The sequence below is a fragment of the Centropristis striata genome, chromosome 12 (genome assembly GCF_030273125.1).
Source record: "Centropristis striata isolate RG_2023a ecotype Rhode Island chromosome 12, C.striata_1.0, whole genome shotgun sequence".
In the NCBI taxonomy this organism is placed as follows: Eukaryota; Metazoa; Chordata; class Actinopteri; order Perciformes; family Serranidae; genus Centropristis; species Centropristis striata.
The window spans coordinates 36,699,565-36,716,009 of NC_081528.1; the positions used below are offsets into that span (position 1 = coordinate 36,699,565).

A 16,445-nucleotide genomic window follows, 5' to 3' on the forward strand; every position below is an offset into this window, starting at 1 on the left:
AATAATTTACTGAAATGACTGCATTATTACGGAAGCCCTGAACCGCAAGTGAAGACATTTTTTTTTGAGATGTTATCTTGTTATTTCGAGATCATATCTCGTTATTTCAAGATAATATCTCATTATTTCAAGATAATACACATATGTAAAAAAAAAAAAGAATTAAAAAAAAAAATCTTCAAAAATCTTCCACAATTTTTTTTCTTCTTCAGATATTATCTCATTATTTCGAGATAATATCTCGTAATTACGGGATAATATCTCGTTATTTCGAGATAATATCTCGTTATTTCGAGATAACACACCTATGTAAAAAAAATAATAATTTAAGAAAAAAAATTTTTTTTTTTACATAGGTGTGTTATCTCGAAATAACGAGATATTATCTCGTAATTACGAGATATTATCTCGAAATAATGAGATAATATCTGAAGAAAAAAAAAATTTTGGAAGATTTTTTTTTTTTTAATTCTTATTTTTTTTTTACATATGTGTATTATCTCGAAATAATGAGATATTATCTTGAAATAACGAGATATGATCTCGAAATAACAAGATAACATCTCAAAAAAAAATTTCTTCACTTGCGGTTCAGGGCTTCCGTACATTATAACGCTGAACTAGGTGCATAAAACATAAAAAACCAGTGAAACACTTTTAGTTTTAGACAGTACCTAAAAAGAATAATTAACACATGGTATACTTTATAATTTACTGCATTGAATACTACCTTATACATTCTTAACAGTAAGTTTCTGCACTGTGAGGTGTTAGTAATGGAAATAAAATGACTAAAACTATGAAGTCTCGCGTATCAGCTGGACCTCCAGAGGAAAAAAGGAAGCACCACATGTGCTTCCATGTGTCCACAACATGAATTATAAAGTGCTACTGTCAGAGTTGTTGCTCTGTTTCACTTGCAGTTAATTATTTGGCCTCCAGGAAAAAAACTGCAAAGAGCAGGAGGCTGTAATGTCTTTCTTTGCATAGTAAGATGTGACATGCCCTTCAGAAATGTGGTCCCTGGCTCTTTGGTTTGGAAAGAAACAGACACTGCTACAGCCATCGCAGGAGCCACTGTATTTTTTTTTAACACTTTCACACGACGGCAGGACTGAGTTGATTTTTTTTTTGTGCATTTCAGGTATTCCACTGAATATTTTGTGGCGTCGACTCGCCGCTCACATCCAAAGTTCATCTCCATCCAGTGTCTTTTATCTGCTTTGGTTTTCTGAGGCTTCTATCATGGCTCTGAATCTGGAGTTTTCATCTGCGAGTAAGGCAGCGGGACTGTCAAACTCCAAAATCTATAAAAAAAATGAAAAGGATAAAACAGTGATCAGTACCAGCATATAGAATATAAAACCAGAGGTTCAACTTGCTCCTTCCTGAAGTTGTGTAGGAAAAAAAAAAATGAAGGCATATTATTTTCTGCTAAGAACATTTGCAACCCGAGTTATTTCCAGCAGATGAAAAGAATTTTAATGTCTGGAAAATATTGACTTCAGTCAGTTTTGTTTCGCTTTGATGAATGAATATGTTTCTGTAACCAATGCTAATTGATCATTAAAAGGACACTTTTATGCTATATTGGCCGTCTTATACAACAACAGACAAACAAAATTAAATATGATATGTAACAAATTAAAAGCTAAGTTGTCACAGATGAATGGGATGAAACACCAAAGCAAAGAAACACAAGCAAACCATCAAATCTGAATACGTACCGCTTAAAAGGATACATTTTTTGAAGTGGTGCTGTGTAAAAAACAGCCCACCTTATAAAACCAGGATCAGTTCAGGTAGTTCAGCCATTGAAGAAAGGTCGAAAATAAATGTTGCTGCTGCCTCCCTCCAAACAAAGCATTACATCACCATCTAGCACAGGTAGTACACTGACTATGGATAAGTACCTTAAACCAGCTATTCTCAACCTTGGGGTCGGGACCCCTATTGGGGTCGCGAGATGATTTCTGGGGGTCGCCAAATCATTTTGGAAGTCAGCTCTGTCTCCACTGTGTTAAAGTGTTCATGTGTTAATGTGTTTTAGTCTTTTTGGTCATTTAATGTCTTTTTTGGTCATTTTGTGTTTTTTTTTTTTTGTCATTTTGTGTCTTTTTTGGTAATTTTGTGTCTTTTTCTGATCATTTTGTGGTCAATTTGTGTCTTTTTTGGTCATTTTGTTTCCTTTTTTTGGTCATTTTGTGTCTTTTTTTTTAGTAATGTTGTGTCTTTTTTGGTCATTTTGTGTTTATTTAGTCATATTGAGTCTTTTTTGGTCATTTTGTGTCTTTTTTGGTCATTTTGTTTCCTTTTTTGTCATTTTCTGTCTTTTTTCATCATTTTGTGTCTTTTTCTGATCATTTTGTGGTCAATTTGTGTCTTTATTGGTCATTTTGTTTCCCTTTTTGTCATTTTGAGTCTTTTTTTGATCATTTTGTGGTCAATTTGTGTCTTTATTGGTCATTTTGTTTCCTTTTTTGGTCATTTTGTGTCTTTTTTGGTCATTTTGTGTCTTTTTTTGATCATTTTGTGGTCAATTTGTGTCTTTTTGGTCATTTTGTTTCCTTTTTGTCATTTTGTTTCTCTTTTGGGTGATCTGAACTGTGCGTGTGAGATTGTGTTCAGTGAGCGGGGGTCGCGGACAACATGCATGTTAAATTGGGGGTCGCGACTCAAAAAGGTTGAGAACTACTGCCTTAAACAACCCCACTTGAAGAAATCTAAACTATCCCTTTAATGCAATCTGTAGGAAGTATCAGACAATTTGGTGCTATCAAGTGACAACAAAATGAGTCAACTTCATTGATTTCTGTGCAAAAGCTGCCTTTTTACTGCCAAATTAAGGGTTAATTCACATTATGAATCTTGTTGATCATGATGCCTCGATCATGTTTCCCTCTCCACAGACAGATCCTTAGATAGAGAGGTATACTTAGCCTATTAACAGGGTTAAGTAGTGTCACTGAAGCTGGTAATCATTTGTGTGCATTCTGTGCAACACAACACCACGTAAGTAAAAAAGTGCGCTGCCTCATCTAATCCATCACCTCAAAGACAGCAATTCACACAGTAAATCAGGGCTGCTTCAACTTGAGAATGAGTTTCAACGAAGGGGCCATATGGTCCAATCATGCAATCAGTCATGTTGCCTGTGTACGCACCTGGCCGTGGTCCAGCACCATGACCCTGCTGCAGCTCATCACCGTGTTGAGACGATGGGCGATGATGAGCGTTGTGCAGCTGCCAAACGCACAGCGAATGGTTTCCTGGATCAGACGATCTGTTTCAGTGTCGATGGCGGCTGTTGCCTCGTCTAGAATAAGAATCTAGAAAAAACAAAACAGCAAATGTTACAGAAAAGCAAAAAAAACAACAAAAGTGGAGATTAAATGATCCAAAAAGCATAGTCTTGATGTTTGTGTTTACTCTTAAATGTATCCTTACAGATTAATTGTAACACAAAATTAGGGGGAAAAAAGTACACTACTGGTCAAAAGTTTTAGAACACACCAATTTTTCCAGAATTTAATTGAAAATGATGCAATTTAATGTCTCAGTGTACATGTGCAGCATTTAAAATTCTTTATTGAGCATGATAGTGTTTTGAAAGTAAAAAAAAGATTCAAAATCACATTTTATGTTGGACTAAAGGACTAAAAAAAGACACAAAATGACCAAAAAAACACACCAAAAGACACAAAATGACTAAAAAAAGACACAAAATGACCAAAAAAAGACACAAAATGACCAAAAAAAAAACACCAAAAGACACAAAATGACTAAAAAAAGACACAAAATGACCAAAAAAAGACACAAAATGACCAAAAAAACCCACCAAAAGACACAAAATGACTAAAAAACCCACCAAAAGACACAAAATGACTAAAAAAAGACACAAAATGACTACAAAAAGAAACAAAATGACCAAAAAAAAGACACAGAATGACTTACAAAGACATGAAAAGAATTCAAAAATGGACAAAATAGCCCAAGACTCCATAGAGTTAAGTTGTTAACCCATTTCTTGTTCCCTGAAAAAGGCCTACTTGTATAATTCTGAAATGTACATTATTTTCCAGTTTTGGTTAAGCTTACCTTTTTTTATTTACCTCTGGCAGTTCACCACTTACCTTTGTACCCTTTCAAGCTGTTCGTTTGACTTGAACTGCTTGAATTTCAATAAAAAACTGGAAAAATTGGGCTGTTCTAAAACTTTTGACCGGTAGTGTGTATATTCTGTATTATGTTTATGTTTAAGAGGTGCAGTTTTAATCTAAACCACTAGGGGGCAGTGTGATCCCATGCAGGGACACATGCACACTGCTGCTGCTGTGTTTTCTTACTATAAAACGAGTGGAATCTCTCACTTGGAGCTCCTATCATCACCCATGTCAAACAATGTTCCACATATAAATGTGAACTCTCAGTATTATACAATCAGCACCTTGCTGTTCCGCAGCAGAGCTCTGGCCACACACAGCAGCTGGCGTTCTCCCACTGAGAAGTTCTCCCCGTTCTCCGTCACCTCTGAGTGGAGCGAATGAGGCAGCTGGCTGATCTGAGGAAAGCCAGAGGACAATGTTAGAGGCTTATTCCACTCCACAGTGCGTCATTTTGCATCGTAATCTGAGCCATCTTGTCACTTACCATCTCTTTAATGTGTGTCTCCTCCAGAGCTTCCCATATCTGGGAATCAGAGTATTGATCCCACGGGTCTAAATTGGACCTATCGGAAAAAAGACACAATTGTGAGAGTCACGGACTGGATGACAATTTCACATTATGCTTGTGTTTACTCTTAAATGTTTCCTTACAGAATAATTGTAACACAAAATTAGGGGGAAAAAAGTACACTATTGGTCAAAAGTTTTAGAACACACCAACTTTTCCAGAATTTAATTGAAAATGATGCAGTTTAATGTCTCAGTGTACTCTGAAATTAATGCACATTTGCAGCATTTAAAATTCTTTATTGAGCATGATAGTGTTTTGAAAGTAAAAAAAAGATTCAAAATCACATTTTATGTTGGATAAAGGACGAAAAAAAAGACACAAAATGACTAAAAAAAGACACAAAATGACTTACAAAGACATGAAAAAAAAAAAGACTATTGGAAAAAAGACACAATTGTGAGAGTCATGGACTGGATGACAATTTCACATTAAGACGAGAGGTTCAGCACAGTAAACTGCAGATATAACACTTCCTTTCTTCAGCTGACAAAGGTCGATTTTCACCTGAGGTGCAGGTAATCGGCATCCAAAAGCAAATGACAGCTGGGTTTTTATAAAAGCAGTGCTGATGTTTTGTTTTTTGAAACAGTCTCGCCTGTCAAGCTTTCATTTCTCATTGCCTAGCACCATTTTATGTTTCTGTTATGATCTCCCTCTGGTGGGGCTTTACATTCACACTAATAGACACAGAATTGAGAAATAATAGCCAGAGATCACTGGCGGGCCCACACACAGCAAATAGCGTCTGGTATAAATCAAACATCTTTAGCAAACAATTTCAAGGGAAATAGTGGGATATGTATTCAGGCAGGATCACACACACACAAGTACAATATGTTTGACTCAGTTTGATTGTCAGAAATCTATGTTGTAGTTTAAAACAGGCAGGTTGAATAAGGACACATCACTGTTTAAAGCAGCGGATATGCAATGTTGTACATGTGTAAGGACTTTAAATTGTGACAGATGCCCAGTTTGACCACACTGTTTCATCAAGAGACACTGAGGAAGTTTCCATTAGTTCAGATTTATTGAAGTGGGGTTATAAGAGGGGAGTTTTGTGTCTTTTTTGGTCATTTTGTTTCCTTTTTTTGGTCATTTTGTGTCTTTTTTTTTAGTAATTTTGTGTCTTTTTTTGGTCATTTTGTGTTTATTTAGTCATATTGTGTCTTTTTTGGTCATTTTGTGTCTTTTTTTAAATCATTTTGTGGTCATTTTGTGTCTTTTTTTGGTCATTTTGTGTCTTTTTTTTTTTATCATTTTGTGGTTATTTTGTGTCTTTTTTTTGATCATTTTGTGGTCATTTTGTGTCTTTTTTGATCATTTTGTGTCTTTTTGGGTCATTTTGTTTCCTTTTTTGTCATTTTGTGTTGTTTTTGGTCATTTTGTGTCTTTTTTTGATCATTTTGTGGTCAATCTGGGGAGGGGAGTTGTTGGTGTTTTAAAGGGCAAGTTCCAATTCACCAAAGTCACACAATAGCACAAAAAATAAAGAATCAAGAATTGAGACTCCAGTGTTTTGCAAGGTAAAATGACTGAATGTTTTTGTCAAGTCTGGTGACTTTGTCAAGAGAACAGAACAGCTTCTGTTCCCCAAATGGAAACTCAACCAGGGCTATTTGACTTCAAGGTAAAAATATAACAAATACCATCTGTGCTTAAAGTGATATTGATTTTTTTAGGTGGCTAGAATACAGTTTGCAGCTGCCCCCATCCACAGCAGTACACTGCTTAGCTTCTTTTGGTACTCCTGTCTGCTTCTCCAAACTGGGAAAATGTTGATCAGCATATTGTCTGTAATACACTGACTATGGATAAGTACACTGCAAAAAAGCCAACTTGTATTTTTTGGCCTAAAACAGTGATTTAAGTTGGTAAAACTTGGAAATATAAATTATTGACATTTAGGGTATTAATGTAAGTTAGCACAACAAAGGAAGCCAGTTGTCTGCTCAAAAACAAGTTGGTGAGTTGTTGTTACTTATATCTTTAAGTTGGGGTTCACAACAAGGGACAATAGTTCTGATAACTCTTATTTCTTTGTTGGGAAATTCGGTCATTAGTGAAAGCTAGCGGCTAACTGATGCTAGCGGCTAACTGATGCTAGCAGCGCTGCTTGTTACAGCTACAAGAGTAGCCATTAGCGTATCAATGCTAACTTAAAATTGTGGTCACAACATTAGCTGACATTCATAGCGGCGTTACAATCGTGCCAGAGAAATTCAGAGTTGAGCAAACTCAAAAACAAAACTTAAAATATCTAGTTTAATTGTCCAACTTAAAATTTTATCCAAGTTTGTTGCCTTGAAATTTTGAGTTCACCCAACTTTTCTTTTTTTTGCAGTGTACTTTAATAAACCCAGACCATCCCTTTAATGGTTGAGGCCTCTGTGTTTCTCATTCATTCCCTGTGCTCTGCTTTTTTTTTTACATTTTGCACAGCTGGGAACAATGCATATGTTATAAAGCTCATTAATACAAGTCATTTTCATTTGGATTACCTGACTGTCCCAATAAAGAGCACAGGCTCTTGAGGAATGATGGCGAGCTTGCTCCGCAGGTCATCCAGACCAATCTGTGCAATATTGATCCCGTCAATGGTAATCGAGCCTCCAGTCAGCTCCACCAGTCTGAACAGAGCTACACCCAGAGAGGACTTGCCTGCAAACACATACATGAAAGATGGGGTATGAAGATTTGTGTGTACATGAAAAAAAAAGATGGTAAAAACAGGATGATATGCTGCCGGCGGGGAACAGAGAGGGTCTTATACCTGATCCTGTGCGGCCCACAATGCCGATGGTCTCTTCCGGCAGGATGTTGAAGGACAGATTCTTAAGCACAAGTGGTAGATCATCACGATAACGCATCTCCACATCCTGGAAGGTGATGTTTCCCCGCTGAGGCCAGGAGGGGGCAGGAGCATCTGCCTCAGGACTCTGCCGGGGCGCTTCACTCTCCAGACACTGAGATAAGGAGCAGAGAGATGGTATCTGGTGTTAATCTCTAAAATCTCTGTGGAGGTGCAAGCCCCCCTAACTGATTTGTGAAGTGATTTTCTCGATATTTTCTTTTGCACTTGTGACAGAAACGAAGACGTTGATATTCATATCTTTGCGGTTTGATGGCTGTTGTGTGAAACAAGCTCTGTCATGTGCTCTGGAGTGTGTTAGGACCTCACACTGGGTTTCTATCTGCTTCCTGCTGGGTTTACCACACACACACACACACACACACACACACACACACACACACACACAGACGATCACATGCATCCACAAGAAAACACGCGTCTGGACCAAGGTTATAATAGTTTGGGATTTTTCATTAGTTTTAGTTTTAATTTTGTTGTGAATTTTTGTTTTCAAATTCAGTTAGTTTTAGTTAGTTTTTAGAGTGAGTTTTCTAGTTTTAGTTTAGTTTTTATTAGTTTTAGTGTTAGTTTTAGTTTTAGTTTTAGGCTATGTGTTGGGTGCATGATTCAAAGAGGTCATAATGAATGTTTCCTTTATTTCCTTTGGTTTATCCATCTCAGCCCCAATAAGGTTATTAACTCTTACAGTTCTGGGTGTTTTGAATTTTGGTTCTAGTGTAAACATCTCAGTCTCAGTAAACATATTCACCATGTGTTGCATGTTCAAATAAATACACTGAAAATTAAAATTAAAATGAAAAAATTTGACAAAAACGAAAACTAAGGACATTTTCACTATAATTTTAGTTAATTTTAGTTAGTTTTGTAACCACACAATACAGTTTCAGTTAGTTATCGTTTTTTTAAAAACTCTAGTTTGGTCTGGACATGCCCTAAATTCATCCTCTGTTATTCTGAGCTGGTCTGCCACTGATGACAGTGTCCACAGTCTATGTGACGATGTGCAATGTGCCTGAATGCATAATATGTAATCCAGCCTCCCCACTGTGCTAATCAATGGTCTTACCTTTATATAATGGGTGATCCTCTCAACTGATGTAAACCGAGCTTCAGTCTCAGTGAGCAGACGCACGGTGAACTGAAATAAGCCGGCCAGCTGGAGGTGAAAGACAAGCAGAGAGAGGCGGAAAGGTTAAAGGTTAACGCTGTTTACACTGTGAAACACTTGCTGTTTACATGTGCTGCTCCCCTTTAACCCTTTATCAGGCAAAGAACTATGTTTGGTAACTTCAGGTAATATTTCGAGAAAAAAAGTTGCAAATTTACTAGATTAAAGTGGCAAATCTACAAGAAAAAAATTGCAGATTTACGAGAAAATAGCAACTTTTTTCACCCAGATTCACCACTTTAACCCTTAATAGGGCACTCATTGAAATACTTGCAAATTTGAATCAGATTTAAAGTGGCAAATCTGTGCGAAAAAAGTCACAGATTTATGAGAAAAAATTGGGAAAAAAGCAACTTTTTTCTTCCAGATTCACCACTTTAAATCTCATAACCCGCGCTAACCCGGCTGCAGAGCGACTACCGTGAGTGCAGCCTCATGTGTTTCACGGAGACGTGGCTGAATGAACTTTCACCTGACTCTCACGTCACCCTGGACGGCTTTCAGCTCGTGCGGGCGGACAGGAAAGCCTCAGAGTGTGGTAAGAAGAAAGGAGGGGGGCTTGCTATGTTTGTTAATGAGAGATGGTGTCACCCGGGACATATCAGCGTAAAGGAGCAACGCTGCACCAAAGACATTGAGCTGCTAGCTGTTAGCATTCGGCCTTACTTCCTCCCGCGAGAACTAAGCAGTGTTCTCGCGATAACTGTTTACATCCCCCCCGCGGCCGATGCTACCGCAGCTACAGATCTGATCCACACTGTCGTCTCTCAGCTACAGACCCGGCACCCCCAAGCCCTCATCCTCATCTCTGGGGACTTCAACCATGCCTCCTTGTCCTCTGCTCTCCCCACCTTTACTCAGTATGTGAAATGCCACACCAGGGACAATAAAACGTTGGACCTACTGTATGCAAACATCAAGAAAGCATACACCTCATCCCCCCTCCCCCCGCTGGGTCGCTCAGATCACAACCTTGTCCACCTCATCTCAGACTACACCCCCATGGTGGCCAGACAGCCACCTGAGAAGAAGTCTGTGAAGGAGTGGTCTGAGGAGACCAGTGCGAGGCTCAGGGACTGTTTTGAAACAACGGACTGGGAAGCACTCTGCAGCCCCCACGGTGATGACATTGACAGTATGACCCACTGCATTACGGACTATATCAACTTTTGTGTGGAGAACACTGTGCCCTCCAAGCTGGTACGGTGTTTTCCCAACAATAAACCCTGGGTGACCTCCGAGATAAAGGCCCTGCTGAACGAGAAGAAGAGGGTTTTTAGATCGGGGGATAAAGAGGAGCTGCGCAGAGTCCAGAGGGAACTCCGGCTGAAGATCAGGAGGGGGAAGACCTGCTACAGGAGGAAGCTAGAGGAGCGGCTGGAGCAGAACAACACCAGGGACGTCTGGAGAGGACTACAGAACATCTCGGGCCATGGGAGAGGTGCGGGGAGACACCAAGCCAGCGGTGACAAGGGCTGGGCAGATGAACTGAATCTGTTTTTCAACAGATTTGATTCTGCCCCCCCTCCACCCCTCACCCACCCTGCTTCCTCTTCACACCTCCTCAGACCAGCTTCTCCTCCCCCTCCCCCTACCAGCAGACTCAGCCTGCCCTCTTCAACACCTGACCTGCACCAGCCCACTCCCTCCTCCTCTCACCAGTTCACCACCCCCATCTCAGCCCCCCTGAGACTCTTGTCACCTTCCACCCCCGTACCCTCCTCCACCCATGTCTCCCTAACAGCTGATCAGGTGAGGTGGGAACTTAAGAAGATCAAGGCAAAGAAGGCCTCTGGCCCGGACGGCATCAGCCCCAGACTGCTGAAGGACTGTGCAGACCAGCTCTGTGGGGTGGTCATGCATTTGTTCAACCTGAGCCTGAGTCTGGAGAAAGTCCCGGTCCTGTGGAAGACTTCCTGTGTGGTCCCGGTACCAAAGACTGCGCACCCCAGGGAGCCTAACCACTTCAGACCCGTTGCCCTGACTTCCCACCTCATGAAGACCTTGGAAAGGATTATTCTGAGACATTTGAGACCCCTGGTGAGCACACTGATGGACCCCCTGCAGTTTGCTTACCGGCCCGGTATAGGGGTGGACGATGCAGTGATCTACCTGATGCACAGATCACTGTCGCATCTGGAGAACACAGGGAGCACTGTGAGGGTCATCTTCTTTGACTTCTCCAGTGCTTTCAACACCATCCAACCATCACTGCTGAGGATGAAGATGGAGGGAGCGGGAGTGGACCAACAACTTGCTGCATGGACAACAGACTACCTCACCAACAGACCGCAGTATGTGAGGCTACAGCACTGTGTGTCTGATGTGGTGCTGTGCAGCACAGGTGCCCCTCAGGGTACGGTGCTCTCTCCCTTCCTTTTCACCTTCTATACCTCTGACTTTACACACAATTCCACAAACTGCCACATCCAGAAGTTTTCCGATGACACAGCCATTGTTGGTTGTGTCTCGGAGGGGAACGATCTGGAGTACAGGACGGTCATCAAGGATTTCGTCAGCTGGTGTGAGACCAACCAGCTCCAGCTGAACACCAGCAAGACGAAGGAGATGGTGATCGACTTCCGGAAGAAAAAGACACTCTTTACTCCGTTGAACATCCAGGGTTTGGACATTGAGGTAGTGGAAAACTACAAATTCCTGGGTGTTCACCTAAATAACAAACTGGACTGGACTGACAACACCCACGCCCTGTACAAGAAGGGCCAGAGTCGTCTCTACCTGCTGAGGAGACTGAGGTCCTTCGGTGTCGGCAGGGTCCTTCTCAAGACCTTTTACGACTCTGTGGTGGCTTCCGTTATTTTTTACGCGGTGGTCTGCTGGAGAGGGGGCTGCACGGACAGGGACAGGAACAGACTGAACAAACTGATCAGAAGAGCGAGCTCTGTCCTGAACTGTCCGCTGGACTCCATAGAGGAGGTGGGTGAGAGGAGGATGTTAGCCAAGCTGGCATCCATCATGAACAACCCCTCTCACCCCCTGCATGACACTGTGGGGTCTCTGAGCAGCTCCTTCAGTAGCAGACTGTTACACCCACGAGAAGTAAGAAGGAACGCTTCCGCAGGTCATTCATTCCAGCTGCCATAAGACTGTTCAACACCTGCACAATCTGAACATTTTTGCACATAATCTGCACTCTGCACATTATCCACTTAATTTGCACTAAGTTGTATATAGTATATTATTATTATTATTTTTGTATATTTTGTATATTGTTAAATGTCTTTTCTTGATTGTTTTTTATCTTATCTTAATATTGTGTGATTTTCTGCGGCTGTAACAAAGAAATTTCCCCGCTGTGGGATAAATAAAGTCAAATCTGGAATCTGGAATAATCTGCGCATTTTTTTCTCGTAGATTTGCCACTTTAATCTCGTGAACTTTTTTCTCAAAATATTATTTTCGTATGTTTTTTTTACACCTTCTGGCTGTATGTAATATCCTCTAATATTCTCTAGGGTTGAAATTAGGAATTTGCAAGTATTTCAATGAGTGGCTAAGCAGCTGTTATTCTCAACTACTGTTTAGAAAAACTATAACACTATAATAACTATAATACTAGAAAAGCGCACCTTTAAAGTAGCTGTTAGACACAGAGGAGGCTTTATTCTACTACTTTTCTAATCCTGTCTGGAGTTTCAAACTAGCCTCTTTTCAGCTTTTAAGAACACTTGTGCTGCCCGTGTCACAATACATTCTGTGTTGCTGCACGTGTTTGTTGACAAACCTGGACTGCGTAGGATATGGCGAGGCCTGCGTAGGCTGGAGGTATCTGATTGTGCATGAAGACAATGAGAAGTGCTACACAAGTGATAAGAGAGATGCTGATGAGGTCCAGGCGGACAGCCAGCCAGCGCATGGCGCAGCTGAAGAGGTAGTTGGTCGCCTGGTTGGTGTCCAGCAATTCCTGATATCTGGAAAAAGAGAGATAAACACGTTTCACTGTGAGATGAACAAAAATGAGCAGAACTCCAGCCTGCCATGCCTGCTGAGGGGACATTTTCTGCTATGAGGTTTGGTGTTCTTACTAACCGAGGACCAAACTGGAAAACTACTGATCTCCAGTGGTGGAATGTAACTAAGTACATTTACTCAAGTACTGTACTTAAGTACAATTTTGAGGTACTTGTACTTTACTTGAGTATTTCCATTTTATGTAACTTTTTACTTCTACTCCACTACATTTTTAGGCAAATATTGTACTTTTTACTCTAGGATTTAGCTGCCAGCTTTAGTTACTTTTCAGGTCGAGATTTAACATAATATATATGATCAATGTAAAGTGATTAGACGTTTTTTTAATTAAATCTTTTAACAGTATATTAAGTAATTAAATGAGCCCAATCTTAACAAAAACACTGCATACATTAAATCACCAATACAAATAATGTAATAATATATTTAGAATATATAAAACAATCATAGTGGGTCCATTCTGCATAACCTGAGTACTTTTACTTTTCATACTTTAAGTATATTTTAATGCTGATACTTTTCTACTTTTACTTCAGTAAGATTTGGATGCAGAACTTTTACTTGTAGTGGAGTAATTTACCAGGGTGGTATTAGTACTTTTACTTAAGTAAAGGATCTGAATACTTTTTCCACCACTACTGATCTCCATCTCTGACAGACACCATTATCCTCACCTTTGGAGGAAGTCGTGGCCTCTGCCGTAGGCGTGGATTGTGGAGAGTCCCTGAAGACTGCTGGTGATGTGAGAGGTGAAAGGTGATTGGCTGATGTTCTCCAGTCGCTTCAGCTCGCGAATCAGAACCCTGGAAATGAGAAAAGTAATCTATTACATTTAACCTCCTGAGAGCCAAGCTTTTGTTTGGTATGTGTTGTTAGTTTCTCCTCGATATTTTGGATTTGTAGGACCTGATAAATACAAAAACTAAGCATTGTCTTTGAACAGGAATTAGTTTTTGGAAAAAAAAAAAGGGTTAATTTTACTGTATAACGCAATTAATTCACCAGTGAATAAAACTTTTTATTTCCTTACATTTACACCCTCTCATTTGAAGAATGATAGTAAAAGTCTATTCGTTTTCAAATGAATACTTCCTGATTAGCAGAGTCGGAACTTGTTGCTAATGCTAAAAATAGTCAAACTTGCACAGAATATCAAACTACAAACATTATTAAGCACAAATACACAAGTTTTAGCCATAAAATCTGATCAGCTTTGGTACCTGGTCCACTTTTGTCTGGGTAAAAGCTGTTAATTGACTTTACCAAGATGCTGCCATCTGATTTTTACACTGATTTATGTATTGTTCTTATTCTAGAGTGCATAGTTATAGTTAAGCAGAATGAAATATAAGGTCTAGAAAACCTAAAATGAAATGTCCACATATGAGGACGCAGGGTCACGGGAGGTTAAAGTAATAGTATTGAAGATTTTTATTGAAATTCCAATTTACTGTGTTTATTGTGAGGTCACAAAATGGAGTTTGAGCCCATTGCCCTATGATGTATTTGCAGTTTTAAGAACTGGGTGTTTTCATTTTCATTCCAGGAAAAATTCACTTGAGTGAAGACGATGAAACTTTAAAAATCAAGTTAACATGAGATCCAAAAACACACCTTTAATTACCATTTACTGCAATAGATGCTGCCAAAGACAACAAAATATTATGTTCATAACGGTAACTTTAACTTCCCACTGTAGGAATTTATTTAATCTAATCCACATTTTGTAAATATTCAATTAAAAATAATTAAATGCAGATGTTTCCAAAATGGTAATATCATCTGGACCTCAAGCTGTTTATCTCTAACTTGAGACAAGTTTGACAAGTGATTAAAAGTTATACTGTCTTAAATATTCATCGTTATGTACAAGCAGTACATTTTACAAGATTTAAATTCAACTAAAGTTGTTTTTTGGAGGGTTTTGATTTGTAACGCTAAGTGATTGTGGAAAAACAATCTTATCAGGAAAGTTTGCAGCGCTGCAGAACTGTAAAGCCTCGACACAGAGAGACTATTGTTTGCAAACAGGCTCTGGCATGTGAGGAGCAAAATCTTTCAAATGAATTACATTAAACTGGAAAAAATCATGGGTCCTGTACAATCCTAAATGAAATGTTAAGTGCAAATCTTTGTGAAGGTAATTTAGTCTGATTTTAACATCCAAAGTGTCACATTTTAAACTGACACTGCTGCCATAAACCTTTTATTTATTTAGGCCCCATTTACACGAGGACGCTCGCGGGTAAAAACGACAAAATATTTTATCGTAAGTGCCTTTCGTTTAGACGGTGACGGCGTTTTGGGTGGTCGGGTGGTCTGTAGCGTAGTGGGTTACACAGGCGCCCCATGTGCAGAGGCTACAGTCTTCGCTGCGGCGGAGCCGGGTTCGAATCCGGCCTGAGCTCCCTTTGCCGCATGTCCTCCCCTCTGTCACCCCCTTTCACTCTGTCTCACTATCAATAAAGCCTTGAAAAATGGCCAAAAAAAAAAAAAAAAAAAAAGACGCAAAAATCTGAAACCACCTTCCAAAGTGGAAAAGTTAAATCCTCTCCTCCGTAGCGTGTCGTCTACACTGACAAGACACAAAACTCTGATCTGATCTGCTCACGTCACGTATGTGTTTACGTCACATACATGCTCCAGTACAGGAAATAAAGAAACGTGGGATTATTTCCATGGTGGGACCTTCAAGCTGCTCTGGCAGCTCTAATAAACTTACAGGAGTCTTTCCACCAAATGTCCAGGATATGTACAGATAGTATTAGTGAACAGGGAAGGATCTGGAATTACCTCCATCGCATTCTGGATGCAGCAATTGGTGGGAGGAGCCAGACGGCTGTGAACGAGACCTGGGAGATCTAGTGATGGAGGAGAACTTTGTGGAAGGAGTAGCTGATGAAAATGTGTGGCGTGAAAACTTCTGCATGCCCAAAGATGCTCTTATGGCTTTAAGTGATGCCGCCTGGCTGCATACAATCGAATTTCACACACTTTTGCGTCACCGTATGCAGCAGATTTCCTCCCGGAAAAGCTTGTCTAAACGAGGAATAAAAAGTGAAGACGTGACGCCACTTTTGCGTCTTCTGTTCAGACCGTCCTCGTGTAAACGGGGCCTCAGTGAGATACTGGAAACGAGTGCAGACATTACACCTGAATGCTGAAGCACCACAAAAAGAGTGAAGGAATGGAAAATGCGGCAGCTCTAATGATGCCGTTGTGTTGCAGACAGGTAATGATCAGTGGACAGAGAGACTCGCTCCATGACACAGCACCTTTTCCCGCCACAGCTTTCTGATTCTCACTATCTGATGCATGTGCAAAATTATGAGCACACAGACGGCCATACAATCAGCAGCCAGAGAGAAACCAGACTGGCCGTCGCAAGGGAGTGTGAGCGAGAGAGGTTTATTGACAGAAGGTGGGATGTCTTTCTACTTTTAGACACCAGGATAGAATGGATGGTGCGTGTGAATTACAAGTCTCCCATGAATCATTTGGTTTTCTCATAAAAGCCCAGAAGAGAGAAGGGAAAGAACATGACACTTCCTCGCTCCGAGGCTGCGATCCAGACAAACATGTTTATGCCCTGGGCAGTTTCATTTCAGAATTCAATAAAGGCTGCTTCAGAAGTGGGTAATTTCAATGGGAGATCCAGCTTGATGTAACGTC

General features: G+C 40.1%; 1 protein-coding gene across 2 annotated transcripts in view; it reads right to left on the minus strand.

The window, feature by feature from the left end:
* Positions 1 to 437: 437 nt before the first annotated feature.
* Positions 438 to 16,445, minus strand: part of wu:fb13g09 (ATP-binding cassette sub-family C member 5) — a 78,103-nt gene continuing 62,095 nt past the window's right edge. Inside the window, exons 21-29 of one of the 2 annotated variants that reach the window (XM_059345854.1) lie at positions 13,448 to 13,576; positions 12,526 to 12,712; positions 8,679 to 8,768; positions 7,511 to 7,703; positions 7,239 to 7,398; positions 4,651 to 4,729; positions 4,448 to 4,561; positions 3,165 to 3,329; positions 438 to 1,307 (exon numbers count right to left, since the gene is read on the minus strand). In XM_059345854.1, coding sequence (XP_059201837.1) covers positions 1,215 to 1,307; positions 3,165 to 3,329; positions 4,448 to 4,561; positions 4,651 to 4,729; positions 7,239 to 7,398; positions 7,511 to 7,703; positions 8,679 to 8,768; positions 12,526 to 12,712; positions 13,448 to 13,576 — 1,210 coding nt within the window. In that variant the 3' untranslated portion in view covers positions 438 to 1,214. The remainder of the gene's footprint in view (positions 1,308 to 3,164; positions 3,330 to 4,447; positions 4,562 to 4,650; positions 4,730 to 7,238; positions 7,399 to 7,510; positions 7,704 to 8,678; positions 8,769 to 12,525; positions 12,713 to 13,447; positions 13,577 to 16,445) is intronic. The other variant, XM_059345853.1, reaches the window with a different exon arrangement.